Genomic DNA, 25,006 nt, shown 5'->3' with positions numbered 1-25,006 from the left:
CTATGCTTCTAGTACATTCAAATTTCTAGTAAACTCAGTATAGTCTAAACTTCTAGTATCTACAATATAATGTAAACTTCTAGTACATACAATATAGTTTAAACTTATATTAAACACAATACAGTCTAAACTTCAAGTGCATACAGTATAATCTAAACTACTAGTATAAAGTAGTCTAAACTTCAAGTGCATACAGTATAATCTAAACTACTAGTATAAAGTAGTCTAAACTTCAAGTGCATACAGTATAATCTAAACTACTAGTATAAAGTAGTCTAAACTTCAAGTGCATACAGTATAATCTAAACTAGTAGTATAAAGTAGTCTAAACTTCAAGTGCATACAGTATAATCTAAACTACTAGTATAAAGTAGTCTAAACTTCAAGTGCATACAGTATAATCTAAACTAGTAGTATAAAGTAGTCTAAACTTCAAGTGCATACAGTATAATCTAAACTACTAGTATAAAGTAGTCTAAACTTCAAGTGCATACAGTATAATCTAAACTACTAGTATAAAGTAGTCTAAACTTCAAGTGCATACAGTATAATCTAAACTACTAGTATAAAGTAGTCTAAACTTCAAGTGCATACAGTATAATCTAAACTACTAGTATAAAGTAGTCTAAACTTCAAGTGCATACAGTATAATCTAAACTACTAGTGTAAAGTAGTCTAAACTTCAAGTATATACCATATAGACTAAACTTGTAGTACATACAATATTGTCTAAACTGCTAGAAAATACAGTACGCTCTAAACTTCTAGTTCATACAATATAGTCTAAACTCTAGTTTATATATTATACACTAACTTCCTACTAAACACAATATAATCTAACTTCTCGTAAGTACAATATAATCTAAACTACTAGTAAATATTGTATAGTTTAAACTTCTAGTACATACAATATAGTCTAATCTTCTAGTACGTATACCATACACTAAATATCTAATAAATACACTGTACACTAAACGTCTAGTACATATAGCATGCACTAAACTTCTGGTGCATGTATCATACACTAAACGTCTAGTACGTATAGTATACACTAAATTTCTAGTACCTACTATATAGTTTGAACTTCTAGTACATATACCATGCACTAAACTTCTGATACATATACTATACACTAAACTTCTCGTGAACACCGTCCTATTTTTATGTAAGGTAGTATTTTCCATTGATGAACCACGTTTGAACAAAATATTGACCACGTAATTCTTTTTAGAGTTGTTCAATAATTTTCTCTCATTTCAAATCTTATCAGAATGTAGCTGCGATTATTTATTATTATTAATTAACCACAAATTTTATGACAAACCGATATTGTACACACGAGATTTAATAATAATTATCTAGACGTAAACCATTTATCGTGTTGGAGTGGTTGAACTTCAAGATACTATAAGAATACAATACATACCTGCTCGAAAGGAAGAGGAAACTCCGTTGGAATAATCGCTAACACCACGCATGCGTGGTGACGACATCACTGGAGAATGAATCATATGGGGAGACTACAATAAAAGTAATCTATATATTTAAATTAAGAAGTCATAAAAATTAAAGTATTGATGACAATGGTTAAGATTTTGTTTTAGATACAAAACTAAGTAGGTTTCAGTATTGCTTTGTTGTTTGGGAAATTCACAAACTATACAAAAGGGCTTACAAGGAGAGAGAAAGGCAGTATGTTTGTAGCACCTTCCGCCAACTCTTGAGCTGCTTTAATCGAATAATAGCTATGACGGCCCCTCAAGATGGAGCACGTCTTAGTGGCAACAGGACCATTTCCTGTTTGACGGTGAACACAATATTGTTCTCTGACGATGATCTAAGCTAGAGGTTTAGCGAAGTGATACTTCGGGCTGACCGCTGAGAACTGTTTGTAGTTAGTGTGTGAAGTGTAGAAACATGGAATTCTATATTATTGAAACAGTCTGTATAGGTACATTATAGCAAATTAACCTTTTACTGTCATCTGCTATTCGCTTAAGGTACAACGCTGATATTTAGTGGTCGATTCCCGCGCAACTGAAACGTTGTTTGTGTATTAATAGTTCCTGTATAGCCAGTGTGCTTTCTTCAATAGAAATACCCAGACAAATTTGTTGTTTCTCATTGTATTTTTGTATTTTATCAGACTAAACTTCGTGTGTGTGTTAGTGTGTTTTCTTATAGCAAAGCCACGTCGGGCTAGCTGCTGAGCCCACCGAGGGGAATCGAACCGCTGATTTTGCGTTGTAAATCCGAAGACATACCGCTGTACTAGCGAGGGCACTAAACTTCGTATTTCTTGTTGTTCAAACAAATCAGATTTAACTGAGTTAACTTAGTGTTTCCTTGATTAAATGAACCAGTTTTAACATATTTAACTTAGCGTTTTTATGATTAAATGAACCAGTTTTAACATATTTAACTTAGCGTTTTTATGATTAAATGAACCAGTTTTAGCAGCTACTTTAAATATACTATCACACCTAAATAGTTAAAAATTATTAAAATATTAATTAATCAATATACCAGTAATAATTAAGCTTGTAAGTCAATAACTATATTAAATTAGTATTTAATAAGTGATAAGGGTAAGGAAGCCGAACTAAATATATCCATATATTTGTGATGATCCAAACAACGGTTTACCTTGCTGTGAAATAATATAAATAATACTTTATAAAGTACAAATATCATCTTATTAAGTACAAACACATCACATCATCCCAAGTCATAATGCATTATAAAGTATAAATATCATCTTATTATTTTAAATAGATCATTGTTTAAATCAATCAGTTACAAAACGTTTTAAAGACAGCACTGTTTAACTCAATCAGTTACAAGACGTTTTAAATCGGGCCATCTGATGTGTCTACCAAGGCGAATCGAGTCCCTGATTTTACCATTATAAATCCGTTGGCTTACAATTGTACCAGCTGGGGACAGTCAGCCATTTACAAAAAAATTTTATATAGAGCATTTTTTCTTGATGACGAGAAACCCACTTGAAATAAAAATGTTTCTCAGAACGGCTGGTATGGGTATTAACACTTTTACTGATAGGTCATATTCAGGTTAAGAAAGACAGAGATTCAAAAACACCTTCACATGTTTTTGAACACTGCAAATCAAATAAACACAACATAACCATAGAAAACATCCAGATACAAAGTAGGGAAACAAATATAAATAAACGCAAATTCAAAGAAGCCCTACTTATACAGCAACTAAAACCAAAATTAAATCAATATGAAGGAACATCTTTATACCCATACTAATTAATAACCTAACATACACCTGCAACGCCCCCTACAATCCCATACCCGTTTATATTCTCGTCCCTAAGACATGTGTCCGTCAAAGATCACATTCAAACTCTCTCTTTCTTAATCTGAAGGTGACCTAGGAAAGTCGAAACGTTGTTCTCTGTTTATCAGTATAAGTGATAACACCTATACCAACCATGCTGATTGAGACACAGAACATTATTTGAATCAATCAGTCAGTGACGAAGCATTTTTATTTGAGATATTGTTTGAAATCAGTGGTCAGCCACTGAGACATACAAATTAATTTTCAAGGCAGTTTATAATAACTAGAGAACATTCTATCTTATTATTCTGTACTAATGAAACGGAAATATGAGTGTGTTCTGTCATGAAAGTGGTTTCTCTTCGCTTACCACTGCGTTACTTGCTCTGGCGTTGGCATGGGTCACCAATAACTGACCATTGAGCCTATTTTCATTCTGAGAATGGGAGAGATGTTGTCTACCGAGAGATACTTGTTGTTTCGTGGCTAGCCCATTAGGCGACCTGTTTTCCAAGGACACGCTGTTTTCTTGCGAATGGTGGTTATAACCTTGAGGGTTTATCTGAGGACCGTCTATCATGTTTCCTGCAACACATACAAACATTTCCAAGTTGTTTTACTATTAATAAGAAGAATTGCTTTCCTGAGTCGTAACTTTAGTAATTTGAAAAGACGTCGAATGAAACATGAATAGTTTTGATATTTCACATTTCTTGGATATTAAAAATATATTACTCACCAAAATATTATCTTCTCTGATATCTGAGTTGGTTACGTGAGAATCCTGCTAGTTGGAGTTCCGAGCTCAGGTATTTATATTTGCAAGTTTTTATTTCACTGATATTGTTAAAAAACATAAAATCTATAACTGAATTGAACCTACCTGTAGGACTAAAATGGCGGCTAAGAGGTGCAGATGGCGACACCTGTGGCGAAAGTTGCATGGCTTGGTCAGAAGTGTTCGTGTCGTATACTGCTTGGTTAATTGGTACTGCAAGGGATTCGAGTGTCACATTCATCGGCTGATGCTAAAAATAAAAATTATTATTAATTTTATATTAAATCTACTTTATAATGTTAATAATTAGAGTGAGCTCTGAAACATAATATCATTGTATACAAACAGCAACTGTTTAGAGAATTTTGAATACAATAAGATGTTAGATTTCAGTTTGGAATCATTCTGAGTTTTTAACACTGGAAATTTTCGGATTCCACTATAACGTAAAAGTAAAATAATTAAATTATCAACAAAATTATAAATGACAAAATCAAAATTACACTTAAACACAAATGAAGTATTAGTGCATAAGAAAGCCGAAGGAGCTAAGGTTCATGTCTAATTGTACTTTGGATACACTTTAAAAATTTAAGCAATGAGCATTTATTACTGAATACGTTAAGCCTAATAGCTTACAGCAAAAACATAATTATTGCAACATACGTTAAGTTAATAAACTAAGTTTTTGTGTAGATGTACTTTAGACACTCTCTCACCGAAATGAACAAAAACTCCATTAATTTACCAGTTTTACATTACTAAAAAGTACACGTGTTAGTAATTAATAATAAAACATGCTTTTGTAATTTGTCCTTTCAAAGAAATTACACTATGTAACAAAATTTTTAACTTTTTCTTGTTCCTGGGCAGAAAGTATTATTTCCCAATTGCTTATGCCTAAAGTAAATGGAAAAGGCCTATTTATCTCTTCAAACTTTGCTTTTGTCACCTCGGAGTGTATAACAAAAACATGATAGGAGATTATATTTGGGGGCTGATACGTGAAAGTGATTTACATTACAGTCGCAAATCTCGAAAAACTATTCACTTCTAAACATTTTTGTATAACTTTAGTATAAATACATGTAAATCTTGATTCATACGTTGTTTTATTCAGATATTATGTAAATTGAAATGTACAAGTTTGCCCGTTTTTACGTAGAAATGGGTTAATTTCTAAATTTCATTATCCAGGTCACAAAAGTAAAGTTTGAAGGGAATAATGGCCATTTTGTGTACTTTTACAACATAAGCAATTAAGAAATAACACATACTATCCAGGAACAAAACTTGTGCTACATAGTGTTATCTGAGCCAGGTTTATCTTAAGGAATCAGAATAAAGGTCACCTTACTCTAGTTTCATTTAGAAGTATATTGTGAGGATAAGAATCTTGTGAAGGATGGAAGAAGTCATTATCTGGACTACTGCATTCATTCATCGTGTTCTTATGTTCCTTTTTAAACACCGCCTGGAGTGAAAACATGCTTATGTTAGAATAAACAATAACTTCATGTTTTACCTAAAAAAATTAGTTCATATCTCACAGAAAAACATGTTGTCACCTAAAAAAATCAGTTTATACCTCACATAAAAACATGTTGTCACCTAAAAAAATCAGTTTATACCTCACATAAAAACATGTTGTCACCTAACCTAAACAAATCAGTTTATACGTCACATAAAAACATGGTCACACATGGATAACTACGTACATATTTGACATCTTCACACCTGGATAATAAAAACCTTAAAAAAATTATTTTCTTGTATCATAACAGACATCAACTTTATAAGAGTTCCAATATATAATTCAAATCCAACAAAGGAGCTGTTGGTCTATCTAGGCCATCTCGTCCATTATATTAAACTCTGAAATAAAAATAAAACTTCTAAACCAAGTCCTTGTTATTCAAATATGTATGAAACCTTTCCTTGGACTTCCTTAAATTAATAGCATATACCACGTGTGAAGGCAACCTATTCCAAAAACCAAACCACCATGTCATAGAAGTAAAACTGTTTTAGCTAAAGACGACTTCACGTACTTCCATAATGTCGCTGTTGGTTCTGCTTTCGTGGGGTTCGTTGTATTCAGTGTACTTCAACAGTATCTTGTCCATGTCCGTACTTGCGTACTGGAACAGTTTGTTGGTGGTGTTAAAAATGATTAATGCAATCTCGCAGTCGCACAAGACACTCAGTTCGTAAGCCTTTTTCATAAGCCCGAACTTTCGCTTATTAAAAGTTACCTGTTCAAGTGAAAAACGATAAAATAGGCTGGTTAATACTTTGCGTTTATAACGTTAGGTATCGAATTACAACATTAATTAATAGACGAACCAGCTTCTAATTTTATTAAACGTAAACATACTATAAAAATATAATGAAAGTGCACACTCTACTAATATTTTTATATATCATTAACTTAACTACCTCATTACCAGGGAGTAATTATGATAAAACCTCATTTAATTAAATAATATTATTTTGTCTTCTGGAAGTAAGAAGTCAATCACATAAATCATGGATCCATTTCTACTTCGATAAAATTACAAAAGGAAAGGTTTGAACTCATATTAAATTCAGAAATAAACATTTAGCTTGCTTCATTAAAGAGTTAAAAATATCGTTCTCAGTGATTCTAGTTAAAATAATTAATATTGTTCTTAATTTTCCATAAATATTATAAACTAATTTCGAATTAATTTAATAATACAGATATTATACTGTATTAATGTGCTTGGTTTTTGCAGTTTTTAATTCAAGCTAAGTTTCGTCTGTTAGTCCTGTTGCTAAAGTTTCTGGCAACAGTCCACATCTCCACTTGTATGGCCAGGTGGTTTAGGTACGCGACTCGTAATCTGAGGGCCTCGGGTTCGAACCTCCGTTGCACAAAACATGCTCGCCCTTTCAGCCGTAGGGATATATAATGTTATAGTCAATCACACTATTCGTTGGGAAAAGAGTAGTTCAAGAGTTGGTGGTGGGTGCTAAATATCACCCACTTGCACTGCTAAATTAGGGAGAGTTAGCGCAGATAGCCCTCTTGTAGCTTTGCGTGAACTTCAGAAACAAACAAGTTGTTTATATCAATCCTCAGTGCTCACTAACTTACAATGACCACTTAGTGTAAGTAGTAGAGAGAGTAAAAATATGTGCACCAATGTTTGTTATTTTAAGCACAAAGCTACACAATGTGTTATTTGTGCTCTGCCTGTCACGAGTATTGAAATCAAGATTTCAGTGAAGCAAACCCTAAGACTAATCCTGAGCGAGAACATGTATATAAAAATGAACAGCAGTAACCTGCTGACCACCGGTTGCCTCCCTGTGTTCGAAGGTTCAAAGTGGGAGTCAGGGCACAGTTTCTGGGCTGAAAGTGGGGATCGGGGCAAAATACCTGGGCTGAAAAATGACTGCTAAATCGATTTAATTTGGCTTAAAGCAAATATTAAGTCTAGACTTAGATACAGTGTTGTTAGTGGTCCATGGAAATATTTAGACCAGGAAAAACCATCACTAGCAGTGCCTGTGTGCACTTGTCTCCATTGAGATTAAGTTCGCTAAGAAGACAGCGGTGGAACTCGCATTTTCCCTCTCTCAGCTTGGGACAGTGAAATATTTCTAACTAACTGTCATAAAAATCTAGCTTTGTACATAAATTTTCAATAAAATAAACGTTTTGAACAAAAAGTTCAAATTGTTGTTCAAAGACTTTCTCACAGAAATATTGGTCTGGAAATATTTACTTTAGAGATATCCGTTACAGGACTATCCCGTAAAATAATGTATAATTAATAAAGCTTTCCTTTAACAACGATTAATGTGTTAATCACAAAAAGTTCAAGTTGTGATTCTGTTTAAAGACCCACCTGTCGGTTTCGATCGTCAACAATCTGTGATATTCGAATCTTCTTACGGCCCATTTTAATCGACAAGAGGCTCCTTTTCGAACGTCACTTCCTATTTAAATCCAATGACGTCACTTCCTAGTCAAATCTAATGACTTCACTTCCTTTAAAAGATCAGTGATATTTCTCCTTGGTCTGTTAAATGAACTATAAAGTTTAGACGTGTTACAAGCACACAACATAAATAAACAAATGTGTTAAACATTTTACCACATACAAACTACAAAAGCTATTTCTTAGGAAGATCCAGTATGCTTAAAACTAATATTATATATCAGGACAGGTAAAACCATTTGGTGCCTGTTATGTGAAAGTAGGTTTTCTCGGGGCACTCCCGCTTCCCCCTTACATCCAAATCTCAGGCATTGGATCTTTAGGTCCCAGCCAAGGCAATATTCTTGCCGAGCCCCGATTTGTGCCGATTGAGTTCATGTCTCGTTGGCTTTATGGACTACGGGCTCCGGCCTGGCCTGGCTTCCCTTGTGCCTCCTTTCACTCACCCTCCTTTCTCACCCATCATTTTCATAATACCCCATCTCACTTCATCACCTTAAACAAGTCAAGTCAAATTACAAGAAAACTACCACGGAAAAGTAAATAATCTTCCATGAGCGGGGACGAAGAGGAACCACAACGTTCCAAACACCCCTGGTAGGGAGAGAATTCCTCAGACTTTTCTCTCTCTAAACTAAAGCCCTGCCAAGTTTGTTTGTGTTTTGGTGTTTGTTTGTTTTGAATTTCGCCCAAAGCTACTCGACGGCTATCTGTGCTAGCCGTCCCTAATTTAGTAGTGTAAGACTAGAGGGGAAGGCAGCTAGTCATCACCACCCACCGCCAACTCTTGGGCTACTCTTTTACCAACGAATAGTGGAATTGACCGTCACATTATAACGCCCCCATGGCTGAAAGGGCGAGCATGTTTAGTGTGATGGGGATGCGAACCCGCGATCCTCAGATTACGAGTCGCACGCCTTAACACGCTTGGCCATGCCGGGCCTCGTTTGTGTTTAGCAGTTTGTTTATCACGGTGTTTGTTTTTAAATTTCGCGCAAAGCTACTCGAGACCTATCTGCGCTAGCCGTCCATAATTTATCAATGTAAGACAACAGGGAAGGCAGCTAGTCATCACCACTCACCGCCAACTCTTGGGCTACTCTTTTACCATCAAATAGTGGGATTGACCGTCACATTATAGCGCCCCCACGGCTGAAAAGGTGAGCATGTTTGGTGCAACGCGGATGCAAACGCGCGACCCTCAGATTACAAGTCGCACGCCTTAACCCACCTGGCCATGCCGGGCCTTAACACAGTGATTAAAACAAGTTATGTAATATTCAATAGTTATATGAATCATTTGTTTAACACATTCCATGTAATATTCAATAATTAAATATCTATTTCTTTAACACAAGCCATTTAATATTCAATAATTATAGGAACCAGTTTTTTAACACAATCACACACTGTTTAAGAGTAGACTTACATAATATTGTAAGAACATTAAAATAATCATTTTTCTACAATTATTATTAATCTACTAAAACGTGAAGGTACAAATGATATTTAGAGATTTAGAAATATTTAACAAGAGATATATATTATATTATATTATATTATATTATATTATATTATATTATATTATATTATATTATATTATATTATATTATATTATATTATATTATATTATATTATATTATATTATATTATATTATATTATATTATATTATATATATATTATCCTTGGTCATTTCATACTGAAATAACAATTCTTTACCAGATTGAGTAAACGTTGGTTACAAATAAATATATATAACATTACTAAACTGACAGTTCTTTACCAGATGAAGAAGATATTGGTTAACACTTATAGGTAGAACATTAGTAAATTCACATATTTTTACCAGATAAAGTAGATATTGGTTAACAGTGTTATATAGAGCATTACTAAACTGACAGTCCTTCACTGGATATAGTAGATATGGGTTAACTCTTATATATAGAACATTACCAAACTGACAGTTCTTTACCACATACAGGAGATGCTGGATGACACAATATATAGAACATTAATAAACTGACAGTCCTTCACTGGATATAGTAGATGTCCTTCACTGGATATAGTAGATATGGGTTAACTCTTATATATAGAATATTACTAAACTGACAGTACTTTATAGGATGTAGTAACTGTTATTTTACATTTTCTATATAAAAAATTACTCCACTGACAGTTCTCTATTGAATATAGAAGCTGTTGGTCAGCACTTTTTATATACAATGTTACTAGACTGGCAGTTCTTTACGGGATACAGTAAATGTTTCATCACACTTGTATGCACAATATTACTAAATTGTCATTTTGTATGAGATAGAGTAACACTGGTTAACACTATTATATAGAACAATACTAAATTATCAGTTCATTATGAAATAGAGTAACACTGGTTAACACTATTATATAGAACAATACTAAATTATCAGTTCTTTATGAAATAGAGTAACACTGGTTAACACTATTATATAGAACAATACTAATTATCAGTTCTTTATGAAATAGAGTAACACTGGTTAACACTATTATATAGAACAATACTAAATTATCAGTTCTTTATGAAATAGAGTAACACTGGTTAACACTATTATATAGAACAATACTAAATTATCAGTTCTTTATGAAATAGAGTAACACTGGTTAACACTATTATATAGAACAATACTAAATTATCAGTTCTTTATGAAATAGAGTAACACTGGTTAACACTACTATATAGAACAATAATAAATTATCAGTTCTTTATGAAATAGAGTAACACTGGTTAACACTATTATATAGAACAATACTAAATTATCAGTTGATTATGAAATAGAGTAACACTGGTTAACACTATTATATAGAACAATACTAAATTATCAGTTGATTATGAAATAGAGTAACACTGGTTAACACTATTATATAGAACAATACTAAATTATCAGTTCTTTATGAAATAGAGTAACACTGGTTAACACTATTATATAGAACAATACTAAATTATCAGTTCTTTATGAAATAGAGTAACACTGGTTAACACTATTATATAGAACAATACTAAATTATCAGTTGATTATGAAATAGAGTAACACTGGTTAACACTATTATATAGAACAATACTAAATTATCAGTTCTTTATGAAATAGAGTAACACTGGTTAACACTACTATATAGAACAATAATAAATTATCAGTTCTTTATGAAATAGAGTAACACTGGTTAACACTATTATATAGAACAATACTAAATTATCAGTTGATTATGAAATAGAGTAACACTGGTTAACACTATTATATAGAACAATACTAAATTATCAGTTCATTATGAAATAGAGTAACACTGGTTAACACTATTATATAGAACAATACTAAATTATCAGTTCTTTATGAAATAGAGTAACACTGGTTAACACTATTATATAGAACAATACTAATTATCAGTTCTTTATGAAATAGAGTAACACTGGTTAACACTATTATATAGAACAATACTAAATTATCAGTTCTTTATGAAATAGAGTAACACTGGTTAACACTATTATATAGAACAATACTAAATTATCAGTTCTTTATGAAATAGAGTAACACTGGTTAACACTATTATATAGAACAATACTAAATTATCAGTTGATTATGAAATAGAGTAACACTGGTTAACACTATTATATAGAACAATACTAAATTATCAGTTCTTTATGAAATAGAGTAACACTGGTTAACACTACTATATAGAACAATAATAAATTATCAGTTCTTTATGAAATAGAGTAACACTGGTTAACACTATTATATAGAACAATACTAAATTATCAGTTGATTATGAAATAGAGTAACACTGGTTAACACTATTATATAGAACAATACTAAATTATCAGTTGATTATGAAATAGAGTAACACTGGTTAACACTATTATATAGAACAATACTAAATTATCAGTTCTTTATGAAATAGAGTAACACTGGTTAACACTACTATATAGAACAATAATAAATTATCAGTTCTTTATGAAATAGAGTAACACTGGTTAACACTATTATATAGAACAATACTAAATTATCAGTTGATTATGAAATAGAGTAACACTGGTTAACACTATTATATAGAACAATACTAAATTATCAGTTCTTTATGAAATAGAGTAACACTGGTTAACACTATTATATAGAACAATACTAAATTATCAGTTCTTTACCAGATAAAGTAGATACTGTCTAACGCTTATATACTGAATATTAGAAACTGATAGTTCTATCCTGAATATAATAGCTGTTGGTTAACACTTTCTATGAACAATATTGCCAGACTAACAGTTCTTCACCGGATGAAGTATATGTTGGTTAACATTAATATATAGAACATTAATAAATACGTATTTCGTGTCTTATGGTGGCTGTTGTTAGTATAAACTTCATCCAAGTTTATGTATTATCAGTCTTATGGTGGCTGTTGTTAGTATAAACTTCATCCAAGTTTATGTATTATCAGTCTATTGTGGCTGTTGTTAATATAAATTTCATCCAAGTTTATGTATTATCAGTCTATTGTGGCTGTTGTTAATATAAACTTCATCCAAGTTTATGTATTATCAGTCTTATGGTGGCTGTTGTTAGTATAAACTTCATCCAAGTTTATGTATTATCAGTCTTATGGTAGCTGTTGTTAGTATAAACTTCATCCAAGTTTATGTATTATCAGTCTTATGGTGGCTGTTGTTAGTATAAACTTCATCCATGTTTATGTATTATCTGTCTTATGGTGGCTGTTGTTAGTATAAACTTCATCAAGTTTATGTATTATCTGTCTTATGGTGGCTGTTGTTAGTATAAACTTCATCCAAGTTTATGTATTATCAGTCTATTGTGACTGTTGTTAGTATAAACTTCGTCCAAGTTTATGTATTATCAGTCTTATGGTGGCTGTTGTTAGTATAAACTTCATCAAGTTTATGTATTATCAGTCTTATGGTGGCTGTTGTTAGTATAAACTTCATCCAAGTTTATGTATTATCAGTCTTATGGTGGCTGTTGTTAGTATAAACTTCGTCCAAGTTTATGTATTATCAGTCTATTGTGGTTGTTGTTAGTATAAACTTCATCCAAGTTTATGTATTATCAGTCTATTGTGGCTGTTGTTAGTATAAACTTCATCCCAGTTTATGTATTATCAGTCTATTGTGGTTGTTGTTAGTATAAACTTCATCCAAGTTTATGTATTATCAGTCTATTGTGGTTGTTGTTAGTATAAACTTCATCCAAGTTTATGTATTATCAGTCTATTGTGGCTGTTGTTAGTATAAACTTCATCCAAGTTTATGTATTATCAGTCTATTGTGGCTGTTGTTAGTATAAACTTCATCCAAGTTTATGTATTATCAGTCTATTGTGGCTGTTGTTAGTATAAACTTCATCCAAGTTTATGTATTATCAGTCTTATGGTGGCTGTTGTTAGTATAAACTTCATCCAAGTTTATGTATTATCAGTTTTATGGTGGCTGTTGTTAGTATAAACTTCATCCATGTTTATGTATTATCTGTCTTATGGTGGCTGTTGTTAGTATAAACTTCATCAAGTTTATGTATTATCAGTCTTATGGTGGCTGTTGTTAGTATAAACTTCATCCAAGTTTATGTATTATCAGTCTTATGGTGGCTGTTGTTAGTATAAACTTCGTCCAAGTTTATGTATTATCAGTCTATTGTGGCTGTTGTTAGTATAAACTTCATCCAAGTTTATGTATTATCAGTCTATTGTGGCTGTTGTTAGTATAAACTTCATCCCAGTTTATGTATTATCAGTCTATTGTGGCTGTTGTTAGTATAAACTTCATCCAAGTTTATGTATTATCAGTCTATTGTGGCTGTTGTTAGTATAAACTTCATCCAAGTTTATGTATTATCAGTCTATTGTGGCTGTTGTTAGTATAAACTTCATCCAAGTTTATGTATTATCAGTCTTATGGTGGCTGTTGTTAGTATAAACTTCATCCAAGTTTATGTATTATCAGTCTATTGTGGCTGTTGTTAGTATAAACTTCATCCAAGTTTATGTATTATCAGTCTATTGTGGCTATTGTTAGTATAAACTTCATCCAAGTTTATGTATTATCAGTCTATTGTGGCTGTTGTTAGTATAAACTTCATCCAAGTTTAGGTATTATCAGTCTATTGTGGCTGTTGTTAGTATAAACGTCATCCAAGATTATGTATTATCAGTCTATTGTGGCTGTTGTTAGTATAAACTTCATGCAAGGTTATGTATTATCAGTCTTATGGTGGCTGTTGTTAGTATAAACTTCATCGCAGTTCATGTATTATCAGTCTTATGGTGGCTGTTGTTAATATAAATTTCAGCTGAGTTTATGTATTATTGCAATAGTGGTTTCCATTTTCTTTTCATTGTATTCTTACATGAAAAGGATGAGCACACTTTCTGAGATATATTGAGATGTTTGTGTGCCCTGCCCCCACACTGCGAGTGTAGTGTTACAAGGAATTGCCTGGTTTGAAGTAACGACGTGGCGCCATCTATGAATGTAGTTAACTAACGAAAAATATAATATGCTCAATCACAGCAATAATAGATGCGGAGGGGCTTGTGAACCCACCAGCAACATCCCTTTTCTTTTAAACTATAATCTCACAAAGTTGGGTTTAGATTGGCCCAGGAAAGTTGCGGTAGTTAGATAACAGACAAACAAACATACATGTTTTTGTTGTTTGCTCTAACTAGTTGTTAGTTGATATTCAACAGTGAGAGGGGAAATTGATAACCTTATTTCGTCTATTGCGACTGAGGTTATGTAGTAACTTTCCACGTTAACTTCAGATGAGGGCTATAAAAGTTGCTGTGTGTACCCACTTAGAGTAAATGTCACTATTCTATTAGGAAGTTTCGAGAAAGGCTACGTTCTTGGAGAATAATTGGGTTTAACTTTGTTCACTGGATCGAAGCAACCAAATAAAAACGAAAAGTTTAGACTTTCATAATGATACGCCACTTATTCTAAACATGAGAGAAATTCTGGGTGACAAGCAACATGAAAGCTATGGCGCGTGAAGAATTGGAATCAAGGAAGTGTGGATGTGTTTATTTAATAACTCTACAACAGTAAAGCGACAGACCTGGAAAGGTCAAACACCTGTTGTAAGAAGTTTAGTCGTTCCCTTGAGAACTGGAAACTGTTCTTGTGATTCTCTTAGTAGAGAGGATCAACAGCTCTGGATGAAACATCAAGAAAACACTGTCACGAAACATGAAGAACTGTTTTAATAGACGACATGTTTTCTATAGCCATTCTGATGACCTGCGATTACAAATTGGATACAACCGGTATTATTCCACAGTCAGTACAGTAACCGGTAGATGACTCGCTTCAGCTTTTATCTACAGTTCATCCATTAATCAGTTCTCGCATAGTCTTTTACTGAGAGGCCATTTTGAGCTACAAGAACCACACTTTTACTAATTAACTCACTACTCAATCTTTCTGTAATCCTTGTACAGATCGTTGATTTTGATCTAACTACACTTTCATTAAGTAGTTCGCTGATGGATTTTTGTTTTTGTCTTCAAATTATTCCTTGTTTTACCTCTACAAGAACAAATAAGTCAGTTGTATTTACACGAAATAAATGTACAACTTTTATACAAGTCATTCTTGAATCATGCCTTTACGTAAAACAAGAAAGTCCAATAAATAAATGTCTCAAGCAGTGCTTGTCCCGGCTTACTTGCAATAAATAAATGTCTCAAGCAGTGCTTGTCCCGGCTTACTTGTAATAAATAAATGTCTCTAGCAGTGCTTGTCCCGGCTTACTTGTAATAAATAAATGTCTCAAGCAGTTCTTGTCCCGGCTTACTTGTAATAAATAAATGTCTCAAGCAGTGCTTGTCCCGGCTTACTTGCAATAAATAAATGTCTCTAGCAGTGCTTGTCCCGGTTTACTTGTAATAAATAAATGTCTCTAGCAGTGCTTGTCCCGGCTTACTTGTAATAAATAAATGTCTCAAGCAGTGCTTGTCCCGGCTTACTTGTAATAAATAAATGTCTCAAGCAGTGCTTGTCCCGGCTTACTTGCAATAAATAAATGTCTCTAGCAGTGCTTGTCCCGGTTTACTTGTAATAAATAAATGTCTCAAGCAGTGCTTGTCCCGGCTTACTTGTAATAAATAAATGTCTCAAGCAGTGCTTGTCCCGGCTTACTTGCAATAAATAAATGTCTCTAGCAGTGCTTGTCCCGGCTTACTTGTAATAAATAAATGTCTCTAGCAGTGCTTGTCCCGGTTTACTTGTAATAAATAAATGTCTCTAGCAGTGCTTGTCCTGATCGGTTATCTCTAATTTTAAAGAACATGGTAAAACATCCTATCGTCTACTACAAGTACAAGAATTTGAAACCTACCGTCACGTGATTATCATCCTTGAAACCAGTGACGGTTGAAAAGAACAAAGAGTGAAGAGTGTTAGAAAGCAAGATTGATGACACGAGAAAAATAAAAATTTATTTATTTATTATTATTTATTTATATAAATCAAGAATAGGTACAATCACGATTTCTATTAATTTCATCAATAGACAAAGAGACCATAAACAGATGATATAACATCAACAGACAGACAGATCCATTAACACATGGCATAACACCAACAGACAAACAGATCCATTAACACATGGCATAACACCAACGAACAGATCCATTAATACACGGCATAACACCAACAGACAAACAGATCCATTAACACATGATATAACACCAACAGACAAACAGATCCATTAACACATGGCATAACACCAACGAACAGATCCATTAATACACGGTATAACACCGACAGACAGATCCATTAACACATGGTATAACACCAACAGACAGATCCCTTACCACATGATGCAACATCGATAGACGGATGTCTTACTAGATGGTACAACATCATTAGAGAGATCTCTTACCATAGGGTATAACATCAACAGACAGACTTCTTACTAACACCAAGAGCAGATGTTACCATATCGTGTAATACCAACAGACAGTTCCCTTACTAACACCACAGACAGAACTGTTACCACGTGGTGTAATTCCAACAAACAGATCTCTTACCACGTGGAGCAAAACCAATAGACTTACCATATGGTACAACATAAATAGACTGATCTGTTACCGCATGGTACAATACCAACAGAATAAACAGACAGATCTGTTACCAACAAATAGGCCCCTCACCACACTGTACAACATCAACCGATAGATCCTGGTGCGACACCAACAGATCTCGTGTTTCACTGCGGATACACACAAAACAAAATACGTCACATAAGCAGCTTTAGATTAGCAAGAAAGGTAACAATGTAATGACATACCTAGATATTCAGTTTTACTTGTGAACTACAACATTTACAGTTGTGGTTGTTTAAATGTTTATATAATGAAAAGTTAATACGAGAAACACGTTTTGCGTATCACAAATAATTATCTGATTGAAACAAACGTGACAAATAAAATCAGCTCATATTTCTGAATAAACACTCGACTAAAAGTAAAATAATGGATGTGATAACTGTCAAGTCATGCCATTTAATATTCTAAAAAATCTCAGATACGTTGAACATGTTACAGTTACACGAGACACAGCTGAGCGTATATCAATTTGAATAACTAGATTCTTGTGATGATAGCTGTTTCTAGTTTCCGTTCGAATGAAGTCCAACTAGGCTTATCGTAATCATAAACATCGGTCAACGTCTTCTAAATTAACTACACAGGAGAGCCAACATTTCCGGTCTGACGTCTAACAAGCCGGGCCTGAGCGCCTGCCATCTTCCGTTTTGACACCCAAGAGTTGGCGCTGGAATTATACTTTCTGTGACGTTTTTAACTGTATGAACGCATTCTTCTAGTTTGACGTCAACAGGTCTGTACAACCTCATGGTGCAACATCGATAGACGGATGTCTTACTAGATGGTACAACATCATTAGAGAGATCTCTTACCATAGGGTATATCATCAACAGTCAGATCTCTTACTAACACCAAGAGAAGATACGGTTCTGATGAACGTATCCTATCGTCATGAGCTTTTAGTTCTCTGTTATTCTTATTCACGTGGGCCCGGCATGGCCAAGCGTGTTGAGGCGTTCGACTCGTAATCCGAGGGTCGCGGGTTCGAATCCCAGTCGCACCGAACATGCTCGCCCTTTCAGCCGTGGGGGCGTTATAATGTGACGGTCAGTCCCACTATTCCTTGGTAAAAGAGTAGCCCAAGAGTTGGCGGTGGGTGGTGATGACTAGCTGCCTTCCCTCTAGTCTTACACTGCTAAATTAGGGACGGCTAGCGCAGATAGCCCTCGGGTAGATTTGCGCGAAATTCTAAACAAACAGACTTATTCACATGCAAGGTGACCTCACTTAGAACTTTATATGTATTTAGAATTACAGAATAATTTAGAATTTATTTGGAACATATAACCTCCATTATATAAGGCTCAAAGGCTACAAAAATCCTGCCCACACCATTTAAACTACGTTTTTGACACTTGCTTGTCTACAACTTAAACATTTTTATTATGTACAGAATTATTATCACACCAAAACAACAACAGATATTGTAATTAAATCTAGAGAAACTACGGCAAACTCAGTTTCAAGTAATGTCTTTCAGTTTATATGATGTTAATATTTAGAGTTTTCCTGGTATCTTTAACAGGGTGTTATCTAGTAACACTTCAGTCTACTGTATGTAATATAAATAAAACAAGAAAACGCCAACACAATGTTGTAAGGTCCATTTACAATTCTCAAAACACACAAGTATCAGCAACCCATAAAACACGTAAGAGGATATCAAAAATTACACACGCTAAATCAAGGCAAAATACATATCATACTAAGAAGGAAAAGAAGGAAGGAAAAAACGTATAACATACGTGATAGTTTATCATATAATACATTCTATCACTATATCCATGAGTTTCGTAATCATTTAGATTACAGGACATGAAGGTACAGCATTTCTTAATAACAAGATACCCACTTGAAATAGAAATGTTAACCTGAAGATGGCCGAGGAAGGTCGAAACGTTGTTCTCTGCTTACCAATAAAAGTGTTAATACCCATATGAGCTGTTCTGAGATACGTGGTATAGCACTGACTCGAAAGGACCAGTCGAAACTAGGCGACCAATCAACCACAAATTACGTAATTTTATAAAAGTATTACCAACTTCTTGTAGAAATTAGATTGTTTTTGTCCCAAAACCTCCGAGCCGAAATATCTGAACAAATATCTAAGTTCTCTAAAATACAGGAACAGCTGGTTAATCACTTGGAGGATCGAGTCTTTAAAATAAGAGAAATGAAATATAGTTACATCTATTAATAGACTGTAGAGTTGAACTTTCTATAAATACATACCTATTTACTGATGTCAGTAATCCATTGTTTTCACTGTAGAACTGAAGAAAGAAACTGTTAAAGACTTGAAATCTGTATCAGATCAGGTCACGAAGTTTACAGATCAAACAATTAATTCAACATAGAAGATACCGTGCATTTTATTCTGTGTTGTGTCTGTATGAATACACACGTTTTGTTTATTTCAATGTAGTACTGTGTGTGCTATAGTTATCACTATAACGTGTGTATTTTTGTTGTATTATAAACAGCATATTATAAGGTCTCTTGCCAATAACGCAATGTGTTATGTATTTTCACCATTAAAATAACTAACACAGTACTGTTAGTTATAACATTTATATACAGAACTGTGTGTGTCATAAATAACACGATGTTGTTTGTATTATGAGTAACACAGTGTTGTGTGTATTACAGCTAAGTAAGAACTATGTGTATAATAACTAACATAGAAATGTCTGTGCCATAAATAACACGATGTTGTGTGTACTATAAGATATACATCTATTTTTCCTTCTTGTCAAGACGTCTTTCTCGTTCAGACATCAGCAGAATGTAGTTCCTAAAAACAAACAGAGAAAGTGTATCACACTTTGATATAACATATGTTGTACTCACTGTTTCATCTATATAACGCTAAAGGCAACACGACACTTTCAAAACGAACCCTAGCACAGATTCGCTTCTCGGGAACTCATGAGTTCTTGTTTTTGTTTTTACGTACACGTCCCCCGGCTCCCCAGTGGGGTTAAAAGTCGGTTAGGATGGGGAGATTCTGAGTTTACAGATGTGAGATGTACTCTATCATAACATACATATATCAGGTGTTTAAGCACGTGGGAGGGTGGGCCGTTAACAGTTTCTGCGTATACGGTGACGTAGTATCTTTTTACTTTGGGTACATTCCTTCAGAGGTCGCTAGACTCAAAAACAATAATCGAAACAATACGTATTGAAGAAAGATAAGAATCGATGGAAGGCGTGATACGTACGCTCACGACTACCAGTAATTCGTTGACCCTAACAGAACCATCAAGGCGATATCCTCTAAAACCAGTGGCCTACATTGCTAGATTTAGCGGTTCTTCACCCGAGTTGTCTCCGTTGGTTAGGCCAACTGATCCTTGTGCCGGGCACAAGAGCTCGCCTGACTGGGTGAAACAGACAGCACGAGCAACGAACGACCAGTCAATATCTAGGACACTACCAACAAGGTCACGCGCCAAATTGAGGCCAATGTTCGATACTCTGAAGAAAACAGAAACTTCTACTTTCTTTGGAAAGTTGGCGAAATCCATTGTATGTGAATACGGTCATAATTAGGGCCTGCGGGAAACGTAGCACAATGTTTTTATATAGTGTTCTGACTGGTTTGATGACATGGCAACAGGTTAACTGTCCTGAAAGCAAGTGGTTAACACATGGCTGTGTAGAATGGAACACCAGTTTATTAACCAGTTTCACACGTTTTCTGGTGTAATCTTCTTCTTATGATTAAATTAGATGAACATATAAAGAACGAATGAATTATACTTTCTAAGAACTCAACTTCATATTCTCTTGACTTCGAAATGTGCCACAAATAGATTCAAACTTTAAAGCAAAAGGAAGGGAGGACGTTTTACTGGAACGCTTCAATTCATACTAAAATATTGCCAAGCAACGCCTCACTTCACGTTAACACTTCAGTTCATGTTGAAACACTGACCAACAACATTTTGATTCATGTTAGGAATGCTACCGAGTAAGGCTTCAGTTTACTATAATTAACAGTACTGTCAAGTAACACTTCAGTTCATGTTAATAGTACTGTTAACTAACACTTCAGTTCATGTTAACAGTACTGTTAAGTAACACTTCAGTTCATGTTAACAGTATTGTTAATTAACACTTCAGTTCATGTTAATAGTACTGTTAATTAACATTTCAGTTTATGTTAATAGTACTGTTAATTAACACTTCAGTTCATGTTAACAGTATTGTTAAGTAGTATTTCAGTTCATGTTAACAGTACTGTTAAGTAACACTTCAGTTCATGTTAACAGTATTGTTAAGTAGTATTTCAGTTCATGTTAACAGTACTATTAAGTAACACTTCAGTTCATGTTAACAGTATTGTTAAGTAGTATTTCAGTTCATGTTAACAGTACTGTTAAGTAACACTTCAGTTCATGTTAACAGTATTGTTAAGTAGTATTTCAGTTCATGTTAACAGTACTATTAAGTAACACTTCAGTTCATGTTAACAGTATTGTTAAGTAGTATTTCAGTTCATGTTAACAGTACTGTTAAGTAACACTTCAGTTCATGTTAACAGTATTGTTAAGTAGTATTTCAGTTCATGTTAACAGTACTGTTAAGTAACACTTCAGTTCATGTTAACAGTATTGTTAAGTAGTATTTCAGTTCATGTTAACCGTATTGCTGACAATATCTTGCTAATTAAGAAGGTAAGACATTTTAATTCTCTAAAACCACAACAACAAAATATTACTGATAAACTTTACTACCTACACGAATCAGATGAACGGAGTTTCCTTTACAATATATTACAGTATATATCACAATATATATTACAGTATTTTGATCACATTAGAGTAGACGTTATTTAAATGTTGGTTTCGTTAAAACAACATGAAATGTTGAAGATTGGCTTTAAAAACTAAAACCAGCTAAAACTAAATAATAATATATATATATACAGTGAAACCAGGGTTCGCCACAGTTAATGAGACACTTTTTTTGTAAAACTGATTATTGCAGCGTTATAATAATTCTCGTTTCTCTAAATCCGTTACTACAATGTGGTAAGGATGTTGTTGTTTTTTCTGTAAATCCATTACTACAGTGTGGTAAGGATGTTTGGTTTCTATAAATCAATTGCTACAGTGTGGTAAGGATGCTTGGTTTCTGTAAATCGGTTACTACAGTGTGGTAAGGATGTTTTGCTTCTGTAAATACGTTACTACAGTGTGGTAAGGATGCTTGGTTTCTGTAAATCCGTTACTACAGTGTGGTAAGGATGCTTGGCTTATGTAAACCTGTTAAATGATTTAACCTAATGAGATTAATAAGACAGTTTTCGAATTACACATTTAGTTTAAACATATAGTCCTGGTGATAAAGTTTCAGTTTTGTTTTTTTAATGTTAGTGAGTGAAACACATGGTCTCTTCTGATTAATTTTTTAGAGTAACAAGACTGTGGAGGGAAACTAAAATGAAAGGTGTTTAAACTTGTCACAAGCTAGAGCGCTGGGGTATTCGGGGGAATTCCTCCCCATAAAGGTTTACGATTAGAAGAGCAAATATAGCCCATTTTGACACAGTAGTGGCCAAGATACAATGAAACAGAGATTAATGCAAACACTTATTTTTTACCTTAAGTTCTTTAATTTTTGCTAAACTAACTAACTAATTGTAGAATAGTTACTTATAATAAGTTGTTTTGTTTTCTTTGATATATTGTTTAGGCAGAGTATTTGTTTTGTTTTACTTATATTTATGTATGGTGAGGGGATTGATGTGGGTGGTGGATCTGCGTATTAGAGATGAGGGGGGCTGATCCCCTCTGTTCCAATGTACGTGTTTGGGTTTATATTTATAACACTAGGGTATATAAAACATTACACACTTGCACCCACCTTAAACAGTAAAGGTGTGCTACTCTGTAGCAATTACAACGCCTTCTTTGAGAAAATTATACACAAAGAATTAAACTTAAAAAGCGAATGTTTCCTCCTATAAACAGTGGCGTAGCTAGGGTTTCCAGCGCTCGGGGACAAACTCAGTTTTCGCGCCCCCTCGTGACAAAATGTAAGCCATAATTCCTAATAATGTAACATCAATTCGGCGCCCCTACGATGCTGCGCTAGGGGATATATGTACCCCCTTGCCCCCCTGTACCCCCTTGCTCCCCCTGGCTACGTCACTTCCTATATAGATTGTTTTACTTGTTTATTTCTTTTCTCTTAAGCACAAAGTTACACAATGGTCTACCTGCGCTCTGCCGACCGTAAGTATCGAAACTGTATTTTTACCGCTGCTGCTTGGTTGGCTACTTTCCAAACTATTTTCACCTACAAAGTATGTTGGCGTAACAAGTTTTTACTATATTATACCAGTCGTAATAAATTGTTTTAAAAACATTATTATTGCTAATCAGGAGAATGTTATTGAAAGACAGAAGAAGTTTAAACGATAACAATATGATTACCGTGAACTTAATAATTCATATTTTCTTCTCGTAAACGTTTAGCTACACTAGAGTCAACAAAATTTGCAGCTTACCTCCAAGCACCACGGAGTCTAGCCAAGTCTGCCAACAACTCCGTCACACAACAGGCGTGCGCGCTTTTGGGGGCATGCGTAGTTAAACCTGACGTCATTAGGAATAATATCCAATGAAAATTAAAATTACTTGCTATCAATTCAGTCACGTCTTTCACAGGTAAAGAGGCAACACACCTTATAGTAACCGAAGTGAAGACCTCTGTTTCAGACGTGTAGGCACCATAGTCACGGTTGAGGTTAAAAAACCTTCCAGTAAACCATGTGAAATTATGACGTCACAATCACGAGAAATTGAAATTGGTGAGAAGACAGTTTTTGGACTTATTTATATGTGTACAACATATTTATATATCATTAACGATAGTGACTGCCGAAGAGAAAGATCGAGATAACACTTGATAACATATTTGAAATACAAACATTTTAACCAGAGAAATTATGTGACAGTTCACTCTTTCCTGGAATCATCTTCACAACAAAGAGCACATCTGCAAGATGATGCACGCGCTACAAACCTTCCGCTTGCTGTACAAATGTATGTCACAAACACACATATATCAAAGATATATTATCGCCAAAGTCTTAAATAAGTTTGCCCGGCATGGCCAAGCGTGTTAAGGCGTTCGACTCCTAATCCGAGGGTCGCGGGTTCGAAACCCGGTCGCACCAAACATGCTCGCCCTTTCATTAGTGGGAGCATTATAATGTTACGGTCAATCCCAATATTCGTTGGTAAAAGAGCAGTCCAAGAGTTGGCGTTGGGTGGTGATAACTAGCTGCCTTTCCTCTAGTCTTACACTGCTAAATTAGGGACGGCTAGCGCAGATAGCCGTCGAGTAACTTTGTGCGAAATTCAAAACAAACGAGTCTTAACAATTATAAAAATTAATAAAAACTCTGAGTTCCCCTTTGACATTTCACTTAAATAATACTAGCACGTAATTTATGGAAAATAAAAAGCGGTAAATCTAATCACACTAAACAAAATACGCGGTGTATTTTAATTTTTTATCTGTAATTATATAACCTGGCTCTGTTTCTTTTATCAGCGATTTGATAAGGTTGGACTTAACACTTTGTCTAATCTCACTTGATTTTTCTTTATACGGACTAAATGTTATTATAATTGATAAATAACAAGGCAATTACATGCTTATAGAATATTTAGTTTGATCAGTCACCACCAACAAACGTCTTGCCACAACAAACCACGATGTTATGTACTCGTTAAAGGGAGACCGTTCAACAAGAGAGCCTACAACACAATTTAA

The 25,006-nt window shown here is 34.0% G+C and overlaps 1 protein-coding gene across 1 annotated transcript; it reads right to left on the bottom strand.

Annotated features, from left to right (window-relative positions):
- LOC143244095 (myocyte-specific enhancer factor 2A-like) lies at positions 1-23,766 on the bottom strand. Its single transcript, XM_076488163.1, has 9 exons — positions 23,733-23,766; positions 19,445-20,006; positions 7,969-8,111; positions 6,142-6,345; positions 5,448-5,564; positions 4,196-4,340; positions 3,683-3,897; positions 1,427-1,520; positions 1-59 (listed from the first exon to the last, which is right to left on the bottom strand). The coding sequence occupies exons 3-9, from the start codon at positions 8,020-8,022 to the stop codon at positions 1-3; spliced, it is 888 nt and encodes a 295-aa protein (XP_076344278.1). The 5' UTR covers positions 8,023-8,111; positions 19,445-20,006; positions 23,733-23,766.
- Positions 23,767-25,006: the final 1,240 nt, after the last annotated feature.

This window comes from Tachypleus tridentatus, chromosome 2 (genome assembly GCF_004210375.1).
Source record: "Tachypleus tridentatus isolate NWPU-2018 chromosome 2, ASM421037v1, whole genome shotgun sequence".
Lineage (NCBI taxonomy): Eukaryota > Metazoa > Arthropoda > Merostomata > Xiphosura > Limulidae > Tachypleus > Tachypleus tridentatus.
This window is presented reverse-complemented; position numbering and strand designations above follow the sequence as displayed.